At 31.5% G+C, this 21,748-nt stretch overlaps 2 protein-coding genes across 2 annotated transcripts; both read left to right on the forward strand.

The window, feature by feature from the left end:
- Positions 1–943: 943 nt before the first annotated feature.
- LOC115874594 (zinc finger protein 708-like) lies at positions 944–6,234 on the forward strand. The gene is made up of 6 exons (XM_030889795.1): positions 944–1,330; positions 1,406–2,033; positions 2,095–2,733; positions 2,850–3,017; positions 5,735–6,064; positions 6,146–6,234. Exons 1-5 carry the CDS (start codon positions 1,199–1,201, stop codon positions 6,016–6,018), a joined length of 1,851 nt encoding a protein of 616 aa, XP_030745655.1. The 5' UTR covers positions 944–1,198; the 3' UTR covers positions 6,019–6,064; positions 6,146–6,234.
- Positions 6,235–7,078: 844 nt separating this feature from the next.
- LOC115874595 (transmembrane protein 62-like) lies at positions 7,079–20,064 on the forward strand. Its single transcript, XM_030889796.1, has 13 exons — positions 7,079–7,469; positions 7,590–7,839; positions 7,906–8,058; positions 8,129–8,218; positions 8,796–9,012; positions 13,014–13,169; positions 13,224–13,371; positions 14,525–14,647; positions 14,716–14,797; positions 18,335–18,582; positions 18,640–18,695; positions 18,750–18,977; positions 19,917–20,064. Exons 1-13 carry the CDS (start codon positions 7,296–7,298, stop codon positions 20,020–20,022), a joined length of 2,031 nt encoding a protein of 676 aa, XP_030745656.1. The 5' UTR covers positions 7,079–7,295; the 3' UTR covers positions 20,023–20,064.
- The last annotated feature ends 1,684 nt before the right edge of the window (positions 20,065–21,748 follow it).

Consider the following 21,748-nt stretch of genomic DNA (forward strand, 5'->3'; position numbering starts at 1 on the left):
TTCCGGCACTTTTTTTTCGATAATATGATGGTGTTTGAAATGTTTATATTTTTTTAAATAAATCTGTAGAAATTTTTTAGGAACTCATCTTATTTAATAGGCAAATAAAATTGTATTTTTGTAAATTCGAATTAAAAAGTAATAATAAATAATTGTGATATAAATTCTTAGGGCTAGTAATGAATTTATTTAGTATTAATAATTAGTTACCACCAGTGTTTTGAACTTAAACGCAGAAATATATAAATTGTTTAAATTACTTAAATACTTATTATATGTAAACAATACAACGAGGGATTTGTTGATTGAAAGCACTGAATTGAAATTTAATAAGTACTTAATATATTTACATATTTTTCGAATAAGAGCTTTATTTTTAATTTATTGTTTTAAGTAACTGTTTTTTTAAAGAAAACAATGTTTATTTTTGACTATAATAAATTGTTATAACACAATAATTTATTTATCAATTTACCTATTACCCATACAATTAATTGATCCAATGTGTATGCTATGGAGGCCGCCAAATTCGCGGAGTAAAGGTTCTGTGTAATAATTTCATAATTAGTAGTTTGCATGGTACAAAGAATACAAGGTATGATATTGCGCAGGTTGGTCGCTACGTCACAGGTGATAACAGGCGCTATTGGTCAGCACGCTCCGCGCGCCAGTTCAAATCGTCAAGATATTGTTATAAACCTGGTTTTTTGTTTATATACCGTCATTGAATTATCGCTAAGCAAGTTACTGTGGAGCAGTGCATAAGGAGTCGGAGACAACCATAACCCCAAAAAATGCAGATCTCCTGTCAACTTTCTTTATTTTTTATTTATTCATTATTTTCATAGTGACGTCACAGGTGGTATGCGCGAACTGAACGAAATTGGAGCCGCTATCGATCATACCTTGTATTCTTTGTACCATAAGTAGTTTATAAGTTTAATATGAGTTTAATGGCCAACCCTGGTCGAACTCTTTGGCTGATTTGGCAACATTGGGCCCCGCTTCCAGAGCTTCCTAGGGACTTTAGTGGACTTTAGGATGACTTTAGGCTTTAGGCTTCCTCTTCCAAATCACAGTTCCAAATTCCGAACAAACATATGGTTTGTGAACATAACCCTAAAAATGGCTAAAAATATTAGCAGCTAAAATTTTTGTTTTGTGATGGTTTTCTGTTAAAATATCTGAAGATTACAAAATGTTATCACGAAATTCATTCTCTAAAATATGCCGCACATGCTTAATTCAAAACGAGCTCTATTTAATTGATGAAGTTAACTGGGAAGACCTTAATCTTACAGAAATCATACAAAATTATATCCCTCTTGAGGTAGGAAAGTGATATATTTTTTATTACATAAATTCAAGTCCAAATTAATTAAGCAGTTTAGATATTCTATTTTAGTTGAAAGAAAATGACAAACTTCCAAGAATGATGTGCAAATATTGTATTAAAGCTATGTATCAAATATATCACTTTTTTCTTAAGTGTAAGACATCAGAAGAAACTTTACTAGGAATTATTCATCAAGAAAGTCAGGATGAACTAAACAAACAAGTATTAGACAGAAAAATATCCGAAACAGAGGTTTATGAAACTAATGGAGGTAAAAATAACTTAGTGAAATCAGAAAGTGAGGATGTTGGTGATAATTATTCAGATATTCAATACACAGATGATCTATCTGATCTTGACGCTAAAGAAGTTTATGATGATATTTTTTATGACAGTGGGAAAGAAGAAAAGAGTACTACATTGAGGATTATAAATAATATTGAAACAGAAATTATACTGAATAATAAACCAGCTGATCTTGGTGATATTACGGGATTGAAAAACGGTTTAGGTGATGACATTGAGAAAGAAGAGAATACTGATGCTATAATTGCTATATCTGATATTGTGAATGTTAAAACGGAAGTTAATCACATTGATATAAAGAAAGTTATGATGAGACAAAGACACAAGGCACAGTTAATTGATCAAGTAAATTTATTAAAAAATAAAAACAAGTCACATACTTTTCTAGAAGGTGTGTTGATGTTAGGTTCTATATTTACATTTAACTATTGTTAAACTTTGTTTGCCATTAGGTCCCCCATACAAATGCATTAACTGTGATTCATCTTTCCAAAGCTACGAGGAACTAGCAAAGCACCAAATTGAGACCAAACACAAAAAGTTACACAAGACCAAACACAAAAAGTTTATATGTCCCTATTGTAAAAAGGAACATACATATAGGTGTATGCATTTAGAACATGTTCGAACCCATACAGGAGAAAAGCCAAATAAATGCCCTACATGTGGCAAATGCTTTAATTTACAGAGCGTCTTAAGTAGACATATACTGACGCATATGGAAGTCAAGCCATTTAAATGTAGATTTTGTACTAAACAGTTTATACGAGGACCATATTTAATAGACCATGAAAGAAAACATACAGGGGAAAAATTAATATGCTCATTTTGTGGGAAAAGTTTTCAATCAAATTTAGTATTGTCACATCATGAAAAGGCTCATAAAGAGATGGAAAAATGTAATAAGGAACCAAAAAAATATAATGTTAAATTATTTCAATGTGATATATGTGGAAAGGAATTACATTCAATTACATCATTAAAAGAGCATGTACTGTTACATGGATCACGGGATTTTTCTTGTGAAATATGTGGAAGAGCTTACATTACTAAAAAAAAATTGGAAGACCATTTTCAAATTGCTCATACAGGTATAGTCTTCATTGTTATTTTGTTATTCTTATTTTTTAAGGGCTTATTTCTTTACAACAATTAACCCTTCTCTTTTTATTATGCATATATGGTATGTATTATCTTTTACTTTAAGGAATGAAACATTTGTGTCATATATGTAACAAGGAATATACACGAGAAAATGACTTGAAGACTCATATTAAATCGCATGCCAATATGCCAAATATTTATCCTTGTGAAATATGTAAAAAAACATTTTCACTTAAAGGATCTTTAGCTCAACATATGCGAATTCATACAGGTAAAATTTATGTCTTAAAAATATAACATGTCTTATTAGAATATATAAATTAAAATGATAAAATACATTATTGCGTGTTAAAAGTTATAATGTGTTTAAGATCTGTAAGGAATTGAAATGAATCTACATATTTATAAATTTAACAATTATTATACAGGATACGGCAATACTGCGAAAGGCATTTATAGCTCCTAGGATAAAAATACAAGGTGGCAAGGTAAATGTGGGAAGGCAATGTGCATAATTTAAACTTATTTTGAAATGTACAGAATATGTCAGAACTAAGATCCCCCCCAAAGTTATATTTTTTCTTATGGAACACCAGGTATTTTATTTCATATTTGGATCCGTGGACACAAAATAAGGCATTTACTATAAGGGTTAAATATATTTACAAGCTTTGGTTTTTGAGATATTTAAATATGCATGCTTCAATGGAATAGATTATTAACACCCTGTACATTACTTTTCAGATTTAATTCTTGTGCTGAGTTTAAAGGTAGAGAAATAAACTTTACACAAAAATAATGTTATTGCTTCCTTAAATTTATACAGGAATATCAAAAATTGCTGATCTATTTTAAATATTTATTTTACATAAAAACTTCGTTATTTCAAATACAACACCCTGTATTTTTTTAAATAAATCGAAGCGGATTCAAATGCTCTTTCAAACTATATTAGGGTTTCCTATACCTATCTAGCTCAGATTTTGAATAAAGGGCAATTTTTCAATAAAATGGCAACGAGGGCTAATGGCAATTTTCTAGTGACAGTTAGTAGCTATTTTCAAAATAGAAATTTGTTTATGGACTTAATATAAATTTATACCAGTTTACTTTTATTTAATTTATATAGCCCTATATAATAGTTTAATAAATAATATTTATTAAATAAGTATTTATCTATCAAGAAAAATGAAGAAGTAGTTCTATGATTTCTTTTACGATGACTTGTAGATATATAGATTTTCTATAAAAGAGCCAATTACAGCATTACAGCATTCATTTTCTTCACTTTCAACGACAGGTTTCTGCCTAATAGGTTTTTTTATAAACCACACAACCACCTCTGCGAAATAGGACAAGTAGCTTTTCAAAAAAACGCTTATCAAGAAGGTTCATATTTAGATATCTCTGCGCATAAGCCCTTGAGGCCAAGAAGCAATTTTCCTCACAAAATAAAATCACTAGTAACATATCCATCCGCTAGCAGATACTGCTTTATTTTTCTTGATAAAATAATGAATACTTATTAAAATATGGTAGGTAAATTTAAGTAAACTGTTATAAATCTTAATAATAATGTCCATGAAACTATGTCGATTTTAAAAACAGTTACTAAATGTCACGAGAAAATTGCAATGGCGACACCTGTCATCTTGAAAGGGATTTTATTGAAAAATCACTTTTTATTCAAAATCTGAGCTAGATAGGTACGTATATGAAACCGTAATACAGTTTGAAAGAGCATTTGAATCTGCTTTCATTTTCATTTTCATTTGAAATAACGAAGTTTTTATATAAAATAAATCCTTAAAATAGATCAGCAATTTTTGGTAACTCTGTATAAATTTAAGGAAGTGTTAGCATCACCAGTCAACACTCGCGCTCCTGGCCGCTCGCATATTGGGATCGCGAGTCTAGGCCGTAGTTCGGCAAGTGACCAGCGGCGATCGGTGGGAGGGCGCCACCGCAACGCTCGCTGAAGCCTGTCAGCCGCCGATCATTCACTTGTTCCGCGTGCGCCAGGCATTAACAGCTGTTTTGTATTTTGTTCTCGATTTACGTCAAATAGCCCCTTTTACTGTTTAATTTTTAAGCCCTAGAGTTTAACGCCCTAGAGATTCATCGTCTAAAAGGAAGCAATAACATATTTCGGTAAAGTTTATTTCCCCACCATTAAACTCAGCACAATAATTAATTATGAAAAGTAATGTACAGGGTGTTAATAATCTATTCTATTGAAGCATGCATATTTCATTATCTTTAAATATCTCAAAAACCATAGATTTTAAACATATTTAACCGTGATAGTAGGTGCCTCTTTTTGGGCCCAAGAATCGAAAAATGGAATAAAATACCGGGTGTTCCATAAGAAAAAATATAACTTTCGTATGGATCTTAGTTCTGAAACATCCTATATATTTTAAAATAATTTTAAATTGTGTACATGGCCTTCCCACATATACCCATAAAATATTTTGTTTCTACATCTTCCCGTTTTCGTATAATCAACCGAGGCGAATGAAGTGCGCCACCCTGTATATTTTTCAGCCTTTCCTAAAAAAATTATTAAAAATACATAAAATGTTCTGAAATCAAAACTATATTAGGTATTTACTTTAGATAATCTGTACTTACTTTGAATAAATATGACAATCGTAAATCATACAGGATGTTCAAAATTTTACGCCAAGATTTCTAAAATATAAAATAATTTTTCTTCGTTTTTTTAAATGTAACACCCAGTATATCATTTTTTTCAATAGATGGAAAATGAATAATTTTTGTATTTACAGTAAATCAAAAATTTTAACGGTTTCGCAAATATTCGCGGTTTTATATTTCATATGGCATTTTCCACAGTAATTTTTTTTATTAAAACCACCCAATTACTTTTCGCTCGTATTTTACCGTTGAAAGAGCATGCCGACGCACTGTTGCCGGACCCTGTATAATATGACAGGGAGATGTAACAACTATTGGTTTTTGTAGGCGACACAAAATATCAATGCAAAGAGTGCCTTAAAATATGTACCACTAAGCGTAATTTAGAGAATCACTTGCGTATCCATACTGGAGATAAACCTTTTGTCTGCAATTTTTGTGGAAAAATGTGTGCTCACGAAGCCAACTTAAAACAACACATGAGACTCCATACTGCAGAGAAGAAAAAACACATTTGTGAAATATGCGGCAAAGCATTTCATTTTGGCAGCAGATTGAAAAAACATCTTGCAATTCATAATAAGAATGGACAACTTGAAATAACAGAGTAGAATATTTTATTCTGTATTTGCGTATCTTTTTTGTACTTTATTTTAAGTAAGTATTTTTAATATTTGCAGGTATAAAAATTATTTATAATTTCACAGTATATTTAGTGATATGTATGAATTTTTCTAGGTACTTATATAAACAAATATCGGTTTAAAATAAGTTCAAATAGGAGACTTTGGAATTTTTTTCATGTGTGTATTTTTATACTTTGTATTTGTATTTCATTCTTTAGTTATTATATAATTAAATTTGTTTATGAAGTAATAAATGCATCATTAACTTAATGATAAAAAATGTCTATACCTATGTGGCGGATTCATCTCCAAAAAATCCTATATGGGTATTTCGCTACTGCAAGAAAATCTACAAAATAAAATAGTTATTTTTTATAAACACTTATGCGTTAATCCCAAACGGAAACTACTTGTCAGAAGTTAGGTTTACAGATATACAAATTTGCCTAACGAAAACTAACTTTTTTTTTATTTTTAACTTAATGATATTTAGTTGAAAATTAGGTCCTTTCCAAAATATCTATATCTTATCCTAATATGATCTTGAGTTGTCCTCTTTCACACCTGCTAGTAAAGCAGGCTAACCAGCAAGGTTCAGTTTAATATAATAATAATATTCTTTATTGCCAACTAAATCATAAAGTAATAAAAAAAATCTTGCTGGCATATGCAAATAGTTTATTCGTCAATCATCAGGGCAGGACAGCTAATAAAAAATTAAAAGGGGAAGGTGAGAAGAAATAGATGCTGTAGTTAAACCAGTGCCAGTGGGCTGAAACTTTGGCTAAACCATTGTTAAACTTTAAAAGTTACACAATACAAAAGACAAAATAAGAGTTTTAAGATTTTAAGCAGAGCGTACTCTAGAATTACTCATTCACACTTTATATTTTGTTTATCAAATCAATAATTAAACCTTCACGAATAAAATTATTTCAAACTTTATTGAAGATCCGGCAGCTGTGCGTCATTTTTAATCCCTTTAAAAGTGAATACCAAAATGAATATATGCAACCCAAAAAACTTTATATAGAAATTTTAATTTTGACATGTGCCTTTTAAATCTTAAATAACAATCAGCTGTTTATATGCAGAATGCATTTTGATTGTCAGACTAATCGAAAAAAGTAAAATTAAACCACAAAGAAATTCCAGTCGGTTCGGGTTGAAATGTAAATTCTGTGTGTAATCGGTGAATACCAAAAAAGAGAACTAAAATACTGAGTCACTATGTTTAACACGGAAAAACGATTTTTAAAACAATGAAGATATTTACGGTAGCGGTAGGAGCGTTTTTGTCAATGATTTTTATATCGGTTATTATTGCTAGTTTTGTAACACTAATAACAACACATTCACCTCGTTCAGATGATCACACCAAAGAGAATTTTTTTAAAATTGGAGATAGGTTTGATAACATCATATGGTTCTTGCAGGTCTGTATATTTTTTGACTATATTTTGGATTATAGGATATGAAATGCAATAATTATTGATATAAAAAATGTAATTTAAATTCTTTCTCGCTCTAAGCAAAGCAATAATTGATGATTTTAGATCTCTGATATACATATAAGTATATTTCGGGATCCCTCAAGAATAACGGAATTTAAAGAATTCTGTGACTATACAATAGATAGAATTAAACCGACTGTGGTTCTGGCATCGGGGGATCTGACTGACGCTAAAACAAAGGATGCCATCGGATCACAACAATTTGAATCGGAATGGAGACATTATCGAGATATTTTAAGAGAATACGATATAGGAAATAAAACTTTATGGCTTGATATTAGAGGAAATCATGGTTTGTAGTGACAGACTTATGTACATAAATTTTTATTATGATTTCTTTAAAACGACGTGATTTTAGATAATTTTAATGTTATTAGTATAAATTCGAAGCATAATTATTTTACAAATTACTCAATGCAAGGAAAGGCCCATCCCAGGTCTTATTTAATTCAAACCAGGAAAGGTTCTGCCGTTTACTCGTTTTTAGGAATTGATGCCTGTCTTGAACCAGGTATTTATAGTTTTATAGCTACTCAATTTTTCATCATAATAAAATATGTACCTAATTATTCTATTTTTAGGACCGAGAAGGCCGTTTAATTTTGTTGGTATTATTGATCAGCCTGAAGTAACTGAAATAAACCGTTTGATAAAAAAAGTTAAGGACACAGGTAGGATTCGTTATTGTTATTTTTAGATGAATTATTTTTATTATTACCGTTGATTGAAAGAATTGGGAAGATACGCAACCTAATGGGCGAATTCGTGACAAGGCATCTTGAGGGCAGTGTGGATCTGAAAGAGATAGTGATTACCATTATAATATCTGTAATATGTTTGACGAAAATATCTTTGGATGAAAAATCCGCGTTTATGTATTGAAAATATATTCGTGTTAAAGATAGAATAAACAACAAAAATAAAAATTCTTTTATAGGTACTGAATATGTCGTATGATCGAAAAAAAGTCTTTATTTGGCTTGGAAATTACGATTATTGACATTTACCATAATATGTTACATATGAAATTACATGATCTTGATTTCCAAGCCAATTCTGACGCCGTTCTTTGTTTAATCATATAATCATCAGCGCGCAGTGGCGCAGAGCTAAAATAAATCTCGGAATTCTCGGACAGGCTGACGGTAACGCCAGCTAGATCTCGGACAGGTTTTGTGCCACGAAATCGCCCATAAGGTTGCGCAACTTCTTATTTCTTCAATCAACATTATTATTTTATTTTCGAAGGAAGCAATTATACAATATGGTTCGGCCACTTTCCTACTTCTTGTATTTTATCTTCCGGTTTGGAAAATGTGAGAAGCCTAATAAAAAAGGATAAAAATGGGTTGGTATATGTTTGTGGCCACTTGCACACCTTGGGTGGTGTGGTGCCCAAAATGTATACTATGCAAAAAGAGGGGTTTTTGGAACTCGAATTAGGAGACTGGAAGGATAATAGAATGTAAGAGAATTTTTGCTACGAGGGTTATGTGAAAAGTTTCTGAGATCACAATGATACAAACCTTTTTTTTGGAAAATTGATTTCTGTTCATTCAACTTAACCTACCCCAGACAAAATCATAAAAAAGTCATCACATACAGGGTGTCCCAATATTCCATGGACATAGAACTACTACGTATTTTTGGAACCAAAATAAATTCATTGGACATAATTTACCTCTATACAAAAGTCCTTTGTTTGTTCGTTAGAGGGCATCAAATTTTACAAAATTAATACATTTTTTCAGATATTTTAAGAACCGTTATTCTGATTTGAATCAGATTTTGTTTCTATATTTTGCTAAGTGGTTTAACATTTGACTTTCACAAAAATCACGAAAAAGTATGGGATGTGTGAAAACTACCGTCACCCCTATATACATTTTCGTATAAATATTTTCCAACTCAAGGGACGACCGATTTTTTTCCCTCTTGTAAAAAAAGCCAGAGCGCATACAAGCCAACTCTGACGCCGTTCTTTGTTTATTCATATCATATTATATTAAATTGTTTAATCCGTATTATTAATGTACTGTACGCAAAATCCGTGAATCTACGGATTGATCCGTAGTTCTGGCAACACTGTCTCCGGCAACCGCCCACTCTGTCGACTGAAAGCAGAACTACGATACAGTCATAGGGTACAGTATTCTTCATTCGCTGCGCTGTAAATGACTACCAGCGCGCAGCGGGGCAGAGCTAAATTAAATCTCGGACAGTCTGACGGTAACGCCATCAACATCTCGGACATATTTTATACCAGAAAATCGGAACTTCCGAATCGCAACTTTTAGCATGGCCAATAAAAAAACAACTACAACTAAGCATTAAAAAAGGTTGGAATTTTAATGAGCGTATGGTAATCGCAAAACAATTTCCTATGCACGTGATCAACTTTGAGCGCTGCCAGATTGTGATAGATTTGTGAGATGAATCATAATTTAAAATTGACAAACATATATTATATAAATTTATTTTTAATTTAATAACCAATATTATAGTGATTAATTGATTTATTTGTTTTATAGCTTATTTTCCTTTTTACATATTGGCAAAAACTAGTCCATTATGAAGATTATTATAAGCATTATTATGGATTATTTATTTATTGATGTACATTTTACCACAGATCATACAGATTATAAACTTTGTTTTTTCTTTATAGTTTTTCGTGGTTCCAATTTTCGGAATCGGGCACTAGTTAGGATACTAGTTTGTGCACATAGCACGCCTACTTATGGCCTCTAAAATTGTGAACAGCGCCTGACCGGCACAGTTATTAGAGAGATATCGGAAAACCGAATAGTGTCATGCAGTATTTACGCGTACCTTATCATGGTTACGATATGCGCGAGTCAATTTTTAACGCAATACCTCTATTCAAGGTCATTACGCCGTTACGCCGATACGCCGTTTTTAGGATAGTATGGATGCACCCTGACGGAATTTGCGTATCAATTACACCAAGCAAAGCCGTCTCTAATAGAACAGCCTTGGGGCGAGATTTATGACGTCACGCTAGTTAGATACTACGCATTAATAAATATGTTGTAGAATACATGGAAAACATAATTATTCCTCAGATTTTTGGTTTGTATTTTAAAAATGATATAGTTTACATGAAATATACATAATATACAGTTAATAACTACAACATATACAGGCTGTTTCAAAACAAATGCGAAAAACTTTAGGGGGTGATTCCTTGTTCAAAATAAAGGGTAGTTTGCTTTATAAACGTTGGGTCAAAAGTCAACCATTAGGGAGATATCGCGGTACAAAGATGGTGGAAAAATAATGTTTTTATTTTTTATCTTGAAAACGAAAAGAGATAGACTAATAAAATTTTATGGAAGCATTACTGTTATGAAAACACACTTAACAAAACGTGTAATATTTCGTGTTTTTTTATGAGAAACAGAGTGACCATCATAGTGACCATATATCTGGTAGTACTTTATGTCACTTAAACACCAAAATAATTAGTTTTTTGCACTACAATAACAAATAATACCAAAAATCAACCGACAAAATATGAATACAGAATCTAACCCAATATCTAAGTATGAACAGCTGATGAGGTAAACAAAAGTTCGCCCGCAGGCTGATCTTTTATAGAGGGCATTGCACCAAGCGCTATTTCTAAATAACGTTTAAAAATTACTTAAATGGGCATGTGCGGGTATTTGACAACCGGGGCCGGCCGGCGAGATCTTTTATTTTAGGTTAGTTTGAATTGTTTTGAATTATTACGTTAATTTTATTAAGTAATTTGATATTTAAGTAGCTGGGATTAGTTTTAATTATATAAATATGGCCCAAAATATGGATTCCACCTCTTCCAATACTAAAGAACCTATAAAGAGTCTTTGGTTTACAGCAGATGACAATTTAGCCCTTCTAAGAGAATTTGTTGCTTGTTGCCCTAAACCTATTGGCAGACGTTGAACAATAAAGCACTGGAAATAAGCAGCCCTTTAGTTTTAAAATACCTAGTAAACAAAACAATTTCAAAGTTTTAAATTCAAAGTTAGGTTAAGTTTAAATAGCGGACCCGACGAGAACAGAATTCTTTCCGATCCGATAACTATAAATGAAGAGAGTTAATACCACCTCACGTAAAGGGAATAACACCCTTATTAACGTCCATGCACGCTATTCGGTTTAGCGATATCTCCCTATTACGCTGTTTATTGTTATTTTACGCGAGTTTATTTTTGCGCACAGGAAATTTTACTCGTTTGCACATCGTCATAAAAAAATATTTTCGTACCACGAATTAGGGATAAGATTTTTATCTGTGTACATATAGTATACCTAATCTGTGATTTTACAAGCCATAAGTGGTAATAACAAGTAAGAGGGTGCTATTAATGCACAAACTAATAATCACAGAATTTAATAAAAACTAACTTTGAAAGTGGTATAATATTCTTATCAATCAAACTTACTTTTCTGACTGTAGTCAAGGGTAGTAAAGGACCTTTATAGTCACGTTCTCGTTCAAAATAGTTTTATAAAAACGGGGAAGCTACAAGCTCTTTGCTTCGACTGTTTAAATGCTTCGGTATATTTTCAACACACGATTTCAAGAAATGCAATACAATAACTCGAAAATTTAGTTCTTAAAAGAACTGTTTGTGCTTAAAGTGCATTTTTTAAAAACGACTATGAAAATAGGCAAAAAAGCGAGAATTATTCAGAAAGATTCAACAACACGATATTATACCAAATAATGACTGACACTAGGATTATTGTCAAATAATAAAGGACAACATTGATGAACACGGTGCAACGTGCCCAACACAGCGATAATAAAATTCGGTTTAAACTAATTTTTGCAGCTTTAATCTAAATAAAATATCTCTTACAATCATTTGTTCTATAAAGTAAAATAAAGAGCTGCTTGGTATTTTAAATTATACAACAAATTTAAACATTTTTGCCAAAATTTCATATAGTCAGGTATATATTTTTTAGTAGACAAAAAAGCGAGAATTATTCACAAAGATTCAACAACACGATATTATACCAAATAATGACTGACACTAGGATAATTGTCAAATAATAAAGGACAACATTGATGAAGACGGTGCAACGTGCCCAACACAGCGATAATAAAATTCGGTTTAAACTAATTTTTGCAGCTTTAATCTAAATAAAATATCTGTTACAATCATTTGCCCTATAAAGTAAAATAAAGAGCTGCTTGGTATTTTAAATTATACAACAAATTTAAACATTTTTGCCAAAATTTCATATAGTCAGGTATATTTTTTAGACAGGTTTATAATTTGTGTCAATATCGATATGATTGATGACGTGCATCGGAAAATGTTTTGCGATTACAATATTTCAAGAAATGAATGAATATTGCCATAAACATGGTGAGGTCGGAGGAGGCTTTTCATACTACCCTCGTATATGACGATTTATTGTTAATTACGTTTATGGCTCTAATAGGTACAGATTATTGGCTATTGACCATGGTATGTTTTCCTTTATTGATGTCCATCACAGGCAGTGGCCTGTACTTCTTCTGACCAATCCAAAAAATTCGCTTTTTATAAATCCAGTTAAAGAAAATCTTCTAAATATAAGGAAATCTACACATATTAGGTAAAATGCTGTGACTTTTAGATGCCACTCTTGTAATTTAGTTTATTATGTTAGGGTTCTAGCATTCAGTTTGTCCCATATTAAAGTAGTGAGAATGCGAATAAACCAGGAAGCTTGGACTGACCTTAAGCATGTTAAAGGACCTTTGTATGTGACGACATGGGATCCCGAAAAATATATACAGGGTCTTCATTATATAGAAGTAAGAATAAGCTTAATATTTTGCTAGGTTTAAGTATACCTATATTAAGTACGTTTATAATAATTTATTATATTAAGTATATACAGGGTGGTCCGAACTGTATTCGGGAAACTTTGGCAACATATTCTGCAGATAAAAATAAGTAAAAAAGTTCGTATAAATGTATGTCCTAAAATGCTTAGTTTCGGAGATACAGGGTGTAGAAGTTTCATTTTTATTTCGATTTTTTCCAAATAATTTATGAAGTAACGTAAATATGTGGATGAAAATTGGTATCTGGCAGTTTTTTGACATGAGAAATTTGATTTTGATGTCAATATGACTTTTGGTTGTAGAGTGAAGTGTAAAAACTTTTTGTCCGTACCTGTATAAAAGTTACTACTGAGTAAGAAATATACATTTACGACTTCTTTACGGGAAAAAAGGTCTCTTGGGAAAAATCGCTACGAGTGATAGTTCTCGGGATATTTGGAATCGAAATTATCAATACCTGTCATCATTGACATAAATTAGTCATCATTGACTAAATAGTTATTTGACTAAAATCATAAATTTGAAATGTTTTGTGCCAAAAGTTCAACAGAAACTGTTTTATCATAATTTCTTCGCAGAAAAATTTATGCTTACTTTAAAAAAATAAAAATTTCCGGTATTTATTATTTCAGTCAAATAACTATCTACTCAACGTGTTTATTTTTTGTCAATAAAGACATGTATTGACTATTTCCATTCTAAATATCTTGAGAACGGTTACTCGTAACGATTTTTACCAACAGACATTTTTTACGTAAAAAGTCACGGAATATTTTTTCACTCCGTATTTACAGGTACGGACGAAAAGTTATTACTCTTCAAAACAGTTAAAACGCATGTAGGTGGCGCCCTCTAAAAATAGTCATGTTGACATCAAAATCGAATTTCTCGTGTCAAAAAACCACCAAATACCAATTTTCATCCAAATAATGACGTTACTTCAGAAATTATTTAGAAAAAATCGAAATAAAAATGAAATTAATACACCCTGTATCTCCGAAACTAAACATTTTAGGACATATACTTATACGAACTTTTTTACTTATTTTTATCTGCACAATATGCTGCCGAAGTTTCCGGAATACAGTATCGGGCCACCCTGTATATGTAATTTTTTTAGATATATGCCAAAGATAGTGATGGTAGGGAAAACACTGAAAAAGTTCCTTTTTCGCTGGATGGTTCAAAGTTGTCGTTTGGGTTGTTACCTCGCATAGCGCTCATGTCAAATTTAAGTTGCATTGTAAGATAAAAACTTATTGATAATTGATAAGCTAATTACCTTTTATTAGCTAAGATATTTTTTTGCAGTTTTGGTCAATGTTTATATCAACATTATTTATTTACTTGACACCCTTATTTGTTCTGAGGTATTTACATCTTTTAGTGTTGGGTAAGTAGGAATTTATATAATTTCTATATTTTTTTTATTTCGCAGTGTGAAAATGACAAAAAGTTGACATATCATATGTCAACTTTTGACATTTTCGCTCAAAAGAATCGTATTTTAAATTTCAATCTGGAGGGTCATGGCTTTGTTAAAAGCACAAATTTTTAATCAAGGAGCACTGGAAAAATATATTTGATTGTCTAATGTTTTTCGTGACTTATCCTGGTTGGTTAAAAGATGTCCAAATTATATTTTGGATCAATAAAATAAATATCTCAATTTTTTCAAATGGAACGAGGGTTGGTTCGTTAGCATATTTGAAAAAAGCATTTTTTACGAATAATTTGGTACCAAATACTTGGTATTTCGAGTAATTGTCGTTATGAACCGCATGTTACAATTATTTCAAATAAATCATATGCGAAAATATCAAAAGTTGACATATGATATGTCAATCTATTCAGAGTGTCATTTTCTATAGAATAAAGTAAAAAAGATACCGAAAACATTTGAGTAAGTCAATCAGTCATGATTTATATGCCATATTATAGTGACGTACCAAATCTCGTTTTTTATCTGAAAACAAAATAAAAAAGTTATAGGGGTGAGCCACATTTGAGAGACACCCGGTATATAAATGATAAATAATTTTTTAGTTAAATTATACAGGGTGTCTCATTTCAAGTATAGTAATTTAACTGTTCGTATATGTATTTCGATCACAGAAACATACTCATGTAAATTCCACACGTGTAATTTTTAACCAATCAAAACGTGTTTTTTTGACAAATCACCATGGCAACGGATAAATTTTAGTGAAAATTGTTTCCTTGTGGGCACCCAACAGCGAATTATACTGGAAATTTTTTGACGTTTATGATGACAGAATATCTTTTTGAGAGTCTGGTTTTTATTTGTTTACATGATAATTTTGATACATTTCAATTACAAAGCTGAGATGAAAGTTTGTAAACTGTTTTCATACTCTTGACTTCGATTTTCTAGTATTCGCGGGTGTCAACTGCTTAATCTCCTGGCGAATATTTTCTTTGCTTTCATGACCGAAGCGAAACATTTTTTTAAGCCGTACCGCTTGACAGCTTCAAAACTGCAATAGTGTTTAGGTTTGGGTGTCACTTAGTTATCATAGTAACTAAATGATCAATTCGACCAAAAATCGAAAAATTCATTTTAATCAAATTTTAATTATTTGATTTTCAAACACAATTTGGTGTGGAATTTTCATACCGAATACCACACGAGGTCAAATTAAATCCGGACATTTTTTCTCGCTCATGAATATTTTTAGAAAATAATTTTCAAAATATTCATGAGCTCAAAAAAATTTCCGGAAATAATTTGACCTCTAGTGGTATTACTAGTGAATATTTTTTTGCGAAAAAATATTGTTGAAAATTTTTCTTGATATTTTCCGGAAAAATTAAAAAAACTTTTTAGTGCCGCAGGTTTATTATCCTGAAATTTCTTGCGATGTATTGATGTTTTGCAGTGTTGCCACATCCTGCGTTACGCATATTCTCCATATTTGTATTTTTATAAATTTACAATAATTTAAATTTTCTATGCAAACATTTAGGAAAATGAATTTTAATCGTGTCAGTGTACGTTACTGATAATTCTAGAATTTTTATAGGACTGTGTGGCAACACAGGAAGTCGAATAAGCTGATAGCCGGTTGATTGCCGATTGATTGCGAAGGTTCTCAAAATGTAAGCACTAAATAATGCGAAACAAATACTATGGTAATTTAACCAGATCTAACCACCTCTTAAAATACTTGTACCCTGTACGTATTTAAAAGACATCCTGTATACTTTTATGTTAAAAAGCATTCATAAACTAGCGGCCTTCAAAATGGGATTATTTCTTTTAACGTTTAAACATGGTTTAAAGTTAATTAAATCGGCTATTTTGTCGTTATTTTAAAAGGAAAAATTCAATGACTAAAGAATACAAGAACGAATAACACCTGCAACCAAATTGTTATCATGCCGTCAAACAAAATGTTTTGACTACGCCTCTAGTGTATGCGGTGGTATCACAGATTATACAGATTATAATCTTTGTTTTTTCTTTATTGTTTTTCGTGGTTCCAATTTTCGGAATGACTAGTTTGCGCACATAGCCCGCCCACTTATGGCCTCTAAAATTGTGCACAGCGCCTGACCGGCACAGTTATTAGAGAGATCGGAAAACCGAATAGCGTCATCCAGTATTTACGCGTACCTTATCATGGTTACGATATGCGCGAGTCAATTTTTAACGCAACACCCGCTAATAACGTTACCGCCTGACGTAATTTGCGGATCAATTACACCAAGCGCTATTTCTAAATAACGTTTAAAAATTGCTTAAATGGGCATGTGCGGGTATTTGACAACCGGAGCCGGCCGGCGAGATCTTTTATTTTAGGTTATGTTTGAATTGTTTTGAATTATTGCTTTAGTTTTATTAGGTAATTTGATATTTAAGTAGCTGGGATTAGTTTTAATTATATAAATATGGCCCAAAATATGGATTCCACCTCTTCCAATACTAAAAAACCTATAAAGAGTCTTAGGTTTACAGCAGATGACGATTTAGCCCTTCTAAGAGAATTTGTTGCTTGTTGCCCTAAACCCATTGGCAGACGTTGAACAATAAAGCACTGGGAATAAGCAGCCCTTTAGTTTTAAAATACCTAGTAAACAAAACAATTTCAAAGTTTTAAATTCAGAGTTAGGTTAAGTTTAAATAGCGGACGCGCCGCGATTAGAATTCTTTCCGATCCGATAACTATAAATGAAGAGAGTTAATACCACCTCACGTAAAGGAAATAATACCTGGCCTTATTAACGTCCATGCACGCTATTCGGTTTAGCGATATCTCTCTATTACGCTGTTTATTGTTATTTTACGGGAGTTTATTTTTGCGCACAGGAAATTTTACTCGTTTGCACATCGTCATAAAAAACAATTTTCGTACCATGAATTAGGGACAAGATTTTTATCTGTATACTTATAGGATATCTAATCTGTGGTGGTATCATACTAATTAATTACGAAAAAAACGTATTAGAATTTTAACAAAAGGTACAAAACGAGTATCGACGTATAACACATATCAAGTACATATAATATCAGAAAAATAATGATCCAATTCAATAAAAAAAACGCTAAAAAGGTGGAGTGGACTGTTTATTTACCTGCGAAACGTAACTCCTGGCTCTTTCTTATCGCCGCGGCTTGTGGACTTGAAAGCTGAAACACTAATCACCATTGTAATAAAGTTTACACGAAGTTCACTACACACAAACTATTAAAAATCGCTAAAATTGCCGCTGATGACCAGCTGATGACTTATTCGTTACAACCAAAAAAATGGTGTCTAACATCACAAATTCTGCTGCATTCTGCATATGGGCGTTACATGTCCTTGTATTATTTAGTCTACATCTTTTATTGATATCTACTACTACTGCTAAAATTAAAAGCATTTATTTAGGAGACATTAAACCTTTTAACATTTTCATGTTATAGCTGGATATATAGTTCAACCAAACTTAAGAGGCAACTGTTTAAAACTATGGATTAGAAAAGCATGGACGTTTACAACTATCGATCGACTGTTCTGGCCTATGGTACTTTACCCATTGTACCTCGTTTTTGGCCCGTGGTCTGTAGGCTACATTATTGAGGATTACATAGGGGTTATTTTTTCATGGGGCATATTTGTAAATGGAACTTTTTTACCGGGTGCATTTACTTATGTTTATGGGTTTATACAAGTAAGTTTTTTTTTATCTGAATTGTTACAAAACTGATTTTTCTTTACCGAATTACAGCTTATAACTTTCCAAATACCTTTGAATTTCATACTGATTAATACAGTAAATCATAGGTAATCAAATCAATAAATACACTTTTTCAGCTGATTTATATAATAAAATTTTAGGTTTAACGAATTATCCAATAAAAATGGAAAAAGACTGTCTTTAAAGCACAAATTATTCCTCCATTTACCATTCTCCCTAGTATTTATTATACAAGTAGTCATGGCTTATTTGTTCTGGCTGGCCTACGGTACTCTGGCCTTCATTTTGGGTCCTCTGAGAACATGGTCGCTCGTACTGGCGGCCATTGTGTATTATATAGCGTTAAATCTTCCTGAGAGATGTTTCATGTAAGTTAATTATTTTTTTTATCTTTAGTATTCCGTTGCAAAACCAGGCGAACCAGACCGGTAAACTACGGTAAAGAGCGGTTCCTGAAAAACATCGGTTTGATACGGAACGGTTTGGTAAAATACTGGAAACGTCAAATGTTGACGTTTTCTAAATTTCAATACCTCTGTTATAAAATGTATCTTTTATGCATTTTTAATGTACCTATTCTCTGCTTTTACATTTGCTTCTTCTTTTCAATGGAGTTTAATATTGAAAAGTACTTTATTAATAAACTGTTAAACTCTTTGGACAGCTCAAGTGGCGATTTGCAGGTCCAATATTAAAACAGATCATATATAAATAAAAATATTTAAATTACTTTTAATTAATTAAATTTAATATTATATATATAAAAATTTTATAACAAATTTTAGAAATTAAATGAGAATTTCACTCGAACTTCCAATATTTGCTTGATTTCTGTCACATAAATGACATTGATTGACAAACAAAAACCAGAAAAAACAGCTTTCTCGCGCTGGTTAGTTTGGTGACATTTATAACCGAATTTTTCAGGAACCGTGTTCCGTAATAAGAAAACTTTCAGGAAACCGATAGAAACGGAACATAAAACCATAACCAAGCAACGGAATACAACCTAAAGCTTGATTTTCATGCATCCGTTGTCCGTCGATACGATGATACGATATTAATTTTATTAGTTGAATTTAAAGGCTTCAATTGGTTAATCGTTTCTAACCAATCGAAGTCTTTAAATTCAACCAATAAAATTGATATCGTATCAACGTATCGTCGGACAACGGATGCATGAAAATCAAGCTTTAATCATCTTATATGGAACACACCGTGTATAGAACTATAATAATTGGACTCCGTGTGGTTTAGTTTAAGGAACCTTTTTTATAGTATAACATGTTATTAATTCTATATTTTAGAAAAGCAAAAGAAGTATGCCTTAGAACACCAGAAACGATTGTCGATCAGACTATGGTTGCCACGTCATCAGTGAAGTCCTCTGAGAAGGTGGGAAAAGAAAATTGAAGTGACTCAGTTATTTCAATTTAAATATATTCGTAAATGTGATATTTTTGTGTGTTTTTGTTCTAATGATATTGATATTAAACCTTTAAAAATATTATTTTCTAGAATATGATTAGTTTTCAGCTAAGAGGGATAAGTAAATGTAGAAGTTAAAAAAAAAAGTTTTCTTAATTGACATTCCTGTAAAATATGGCAATATTACAAGATGTAAACAGAAACGTCACAGTTTAGCCTAAGAGCTGACGACATATTTAGAGAACATATTTTAGGCAAGCTAGAATAACTAAAAATGTATAGTTTATTAACTGGTGAACTCAGAATCCTAAGTCTAGCTGGGGGGTTGGGGGTATTTCGCTACTGCGCAACCCATAACATTTGCAAAAAAATAAATCCAAAAAACATTCTTTAGGCAACTTGAAATTTGTTTATTCTTAAATTTTAGCATCTATTTAACCTAGAAATAAGTATGCCAGACTTTTTTTCGGATTTAAAGTGTAACCCGACCGTTCCAAATATGTTTTTTAATTTACAAGGTAGAGTAGGCCTCCGGGGAGACCACGTTAAAATAAACGCGCCATGTACTTTATCTCTTGGGTGGTGTGGAAACAAGTACCTACACATTTTCAATAATTAAAATTAATTATTCATAAATTAATGAGCGAATTAATGATAAGCCACTGTTTCATGACAAAATTGAAGAAACTAAACTAAAACTAGTTTTAGTGAACCCTAATCGACATTTGATTTCGGAAAATCGACTATACATATAGGAATCATATTTTACGCAAAATTGTAAAATTTCCAGTATTTATTTCCAGGATTTTGTGCCTAAACGATTGACTTTAGCGAAAATTTTTATAGAACCTTTTTTATAGGAAATTTTATTCTCTTTAATTTCGCTCTCTTCAATTTTTTGCGAAAAACGCATAGTATTCGAGATATTTATTTGCAAGATGGCGGCGCCGCGCCGGCGGCAAGTCTGGAAATGTGCATTTTATGGATTTTAGTTAGGGATCCCAAAACCTATAAACCTGCAAAATTTCAAAACTTCCGTAGTTCAATGACTGAACTACTTCTTTAAATTTTAAACCATATTGTTGACGCACTTTTAAAAATTCTTTGCATTTTTTAATCTGCCTTCATCAAAAATAATAACTTTGTCACTAGTAACTTTTTTACAAACTAACAACTTAAATGTTTTTTATCCATTGTTATTTAGTAGTTAGTAGCGAAATTAGTAGTTACTAAAAGATTTATTTGCAGTAATTATTCTAAACTATTTACACTATGCACGTCAATATTTAATTTATAAATACATATGTGTATATGGTAACTCAATTCCAACAAAATAATCTCTGAATTAAAAGCCTGGAAATAATTGAAATGAAACCGAAAAAAAAATAGTTTTTATGAAAATTTGAAGTACTCCAAAATACTGTTACGTCAGCCGCATCGGCTCATCATCGGCTGCCCATGGGTCTCAATAAACTATCTTTCTCGCGCTTATAGATACTCATAAGACTTTTTTGTCGCGCTCATTTAAAATCCTTATTCGCGTCTGGCAAGTACTAAATCCCATTGAATTCGTCTGGCAATTAACACATATTTTTTAATATCATCTAATAAACACGCTGTAAAAAATTTAGAATGCTTAAAGTATGTTTTCCAGATATAATAATTAAACATATTTGGAATGGTCGGGTTACACTTTAAACCCGAAAAAAAA

The sequence above is a fragment of the Sitophilus oryzae genome, unplaced genomic scaffold (genome assembly GCF_002938485.1).
Source record: "Sitophilus oryzae breed Bouriz unplaced genomic scaffold, Soryzae_2.0 scaffold_1297_pilon_pilon, whole genome shotgun sequence".
Taxonomy (NCBI): domain Eukaryota; kingdom Metazoa; phylum Arthropoda; class Insecta; order Coleoptera; family Curculionidae; genus Sitophilus; species Sitophilus oryzae.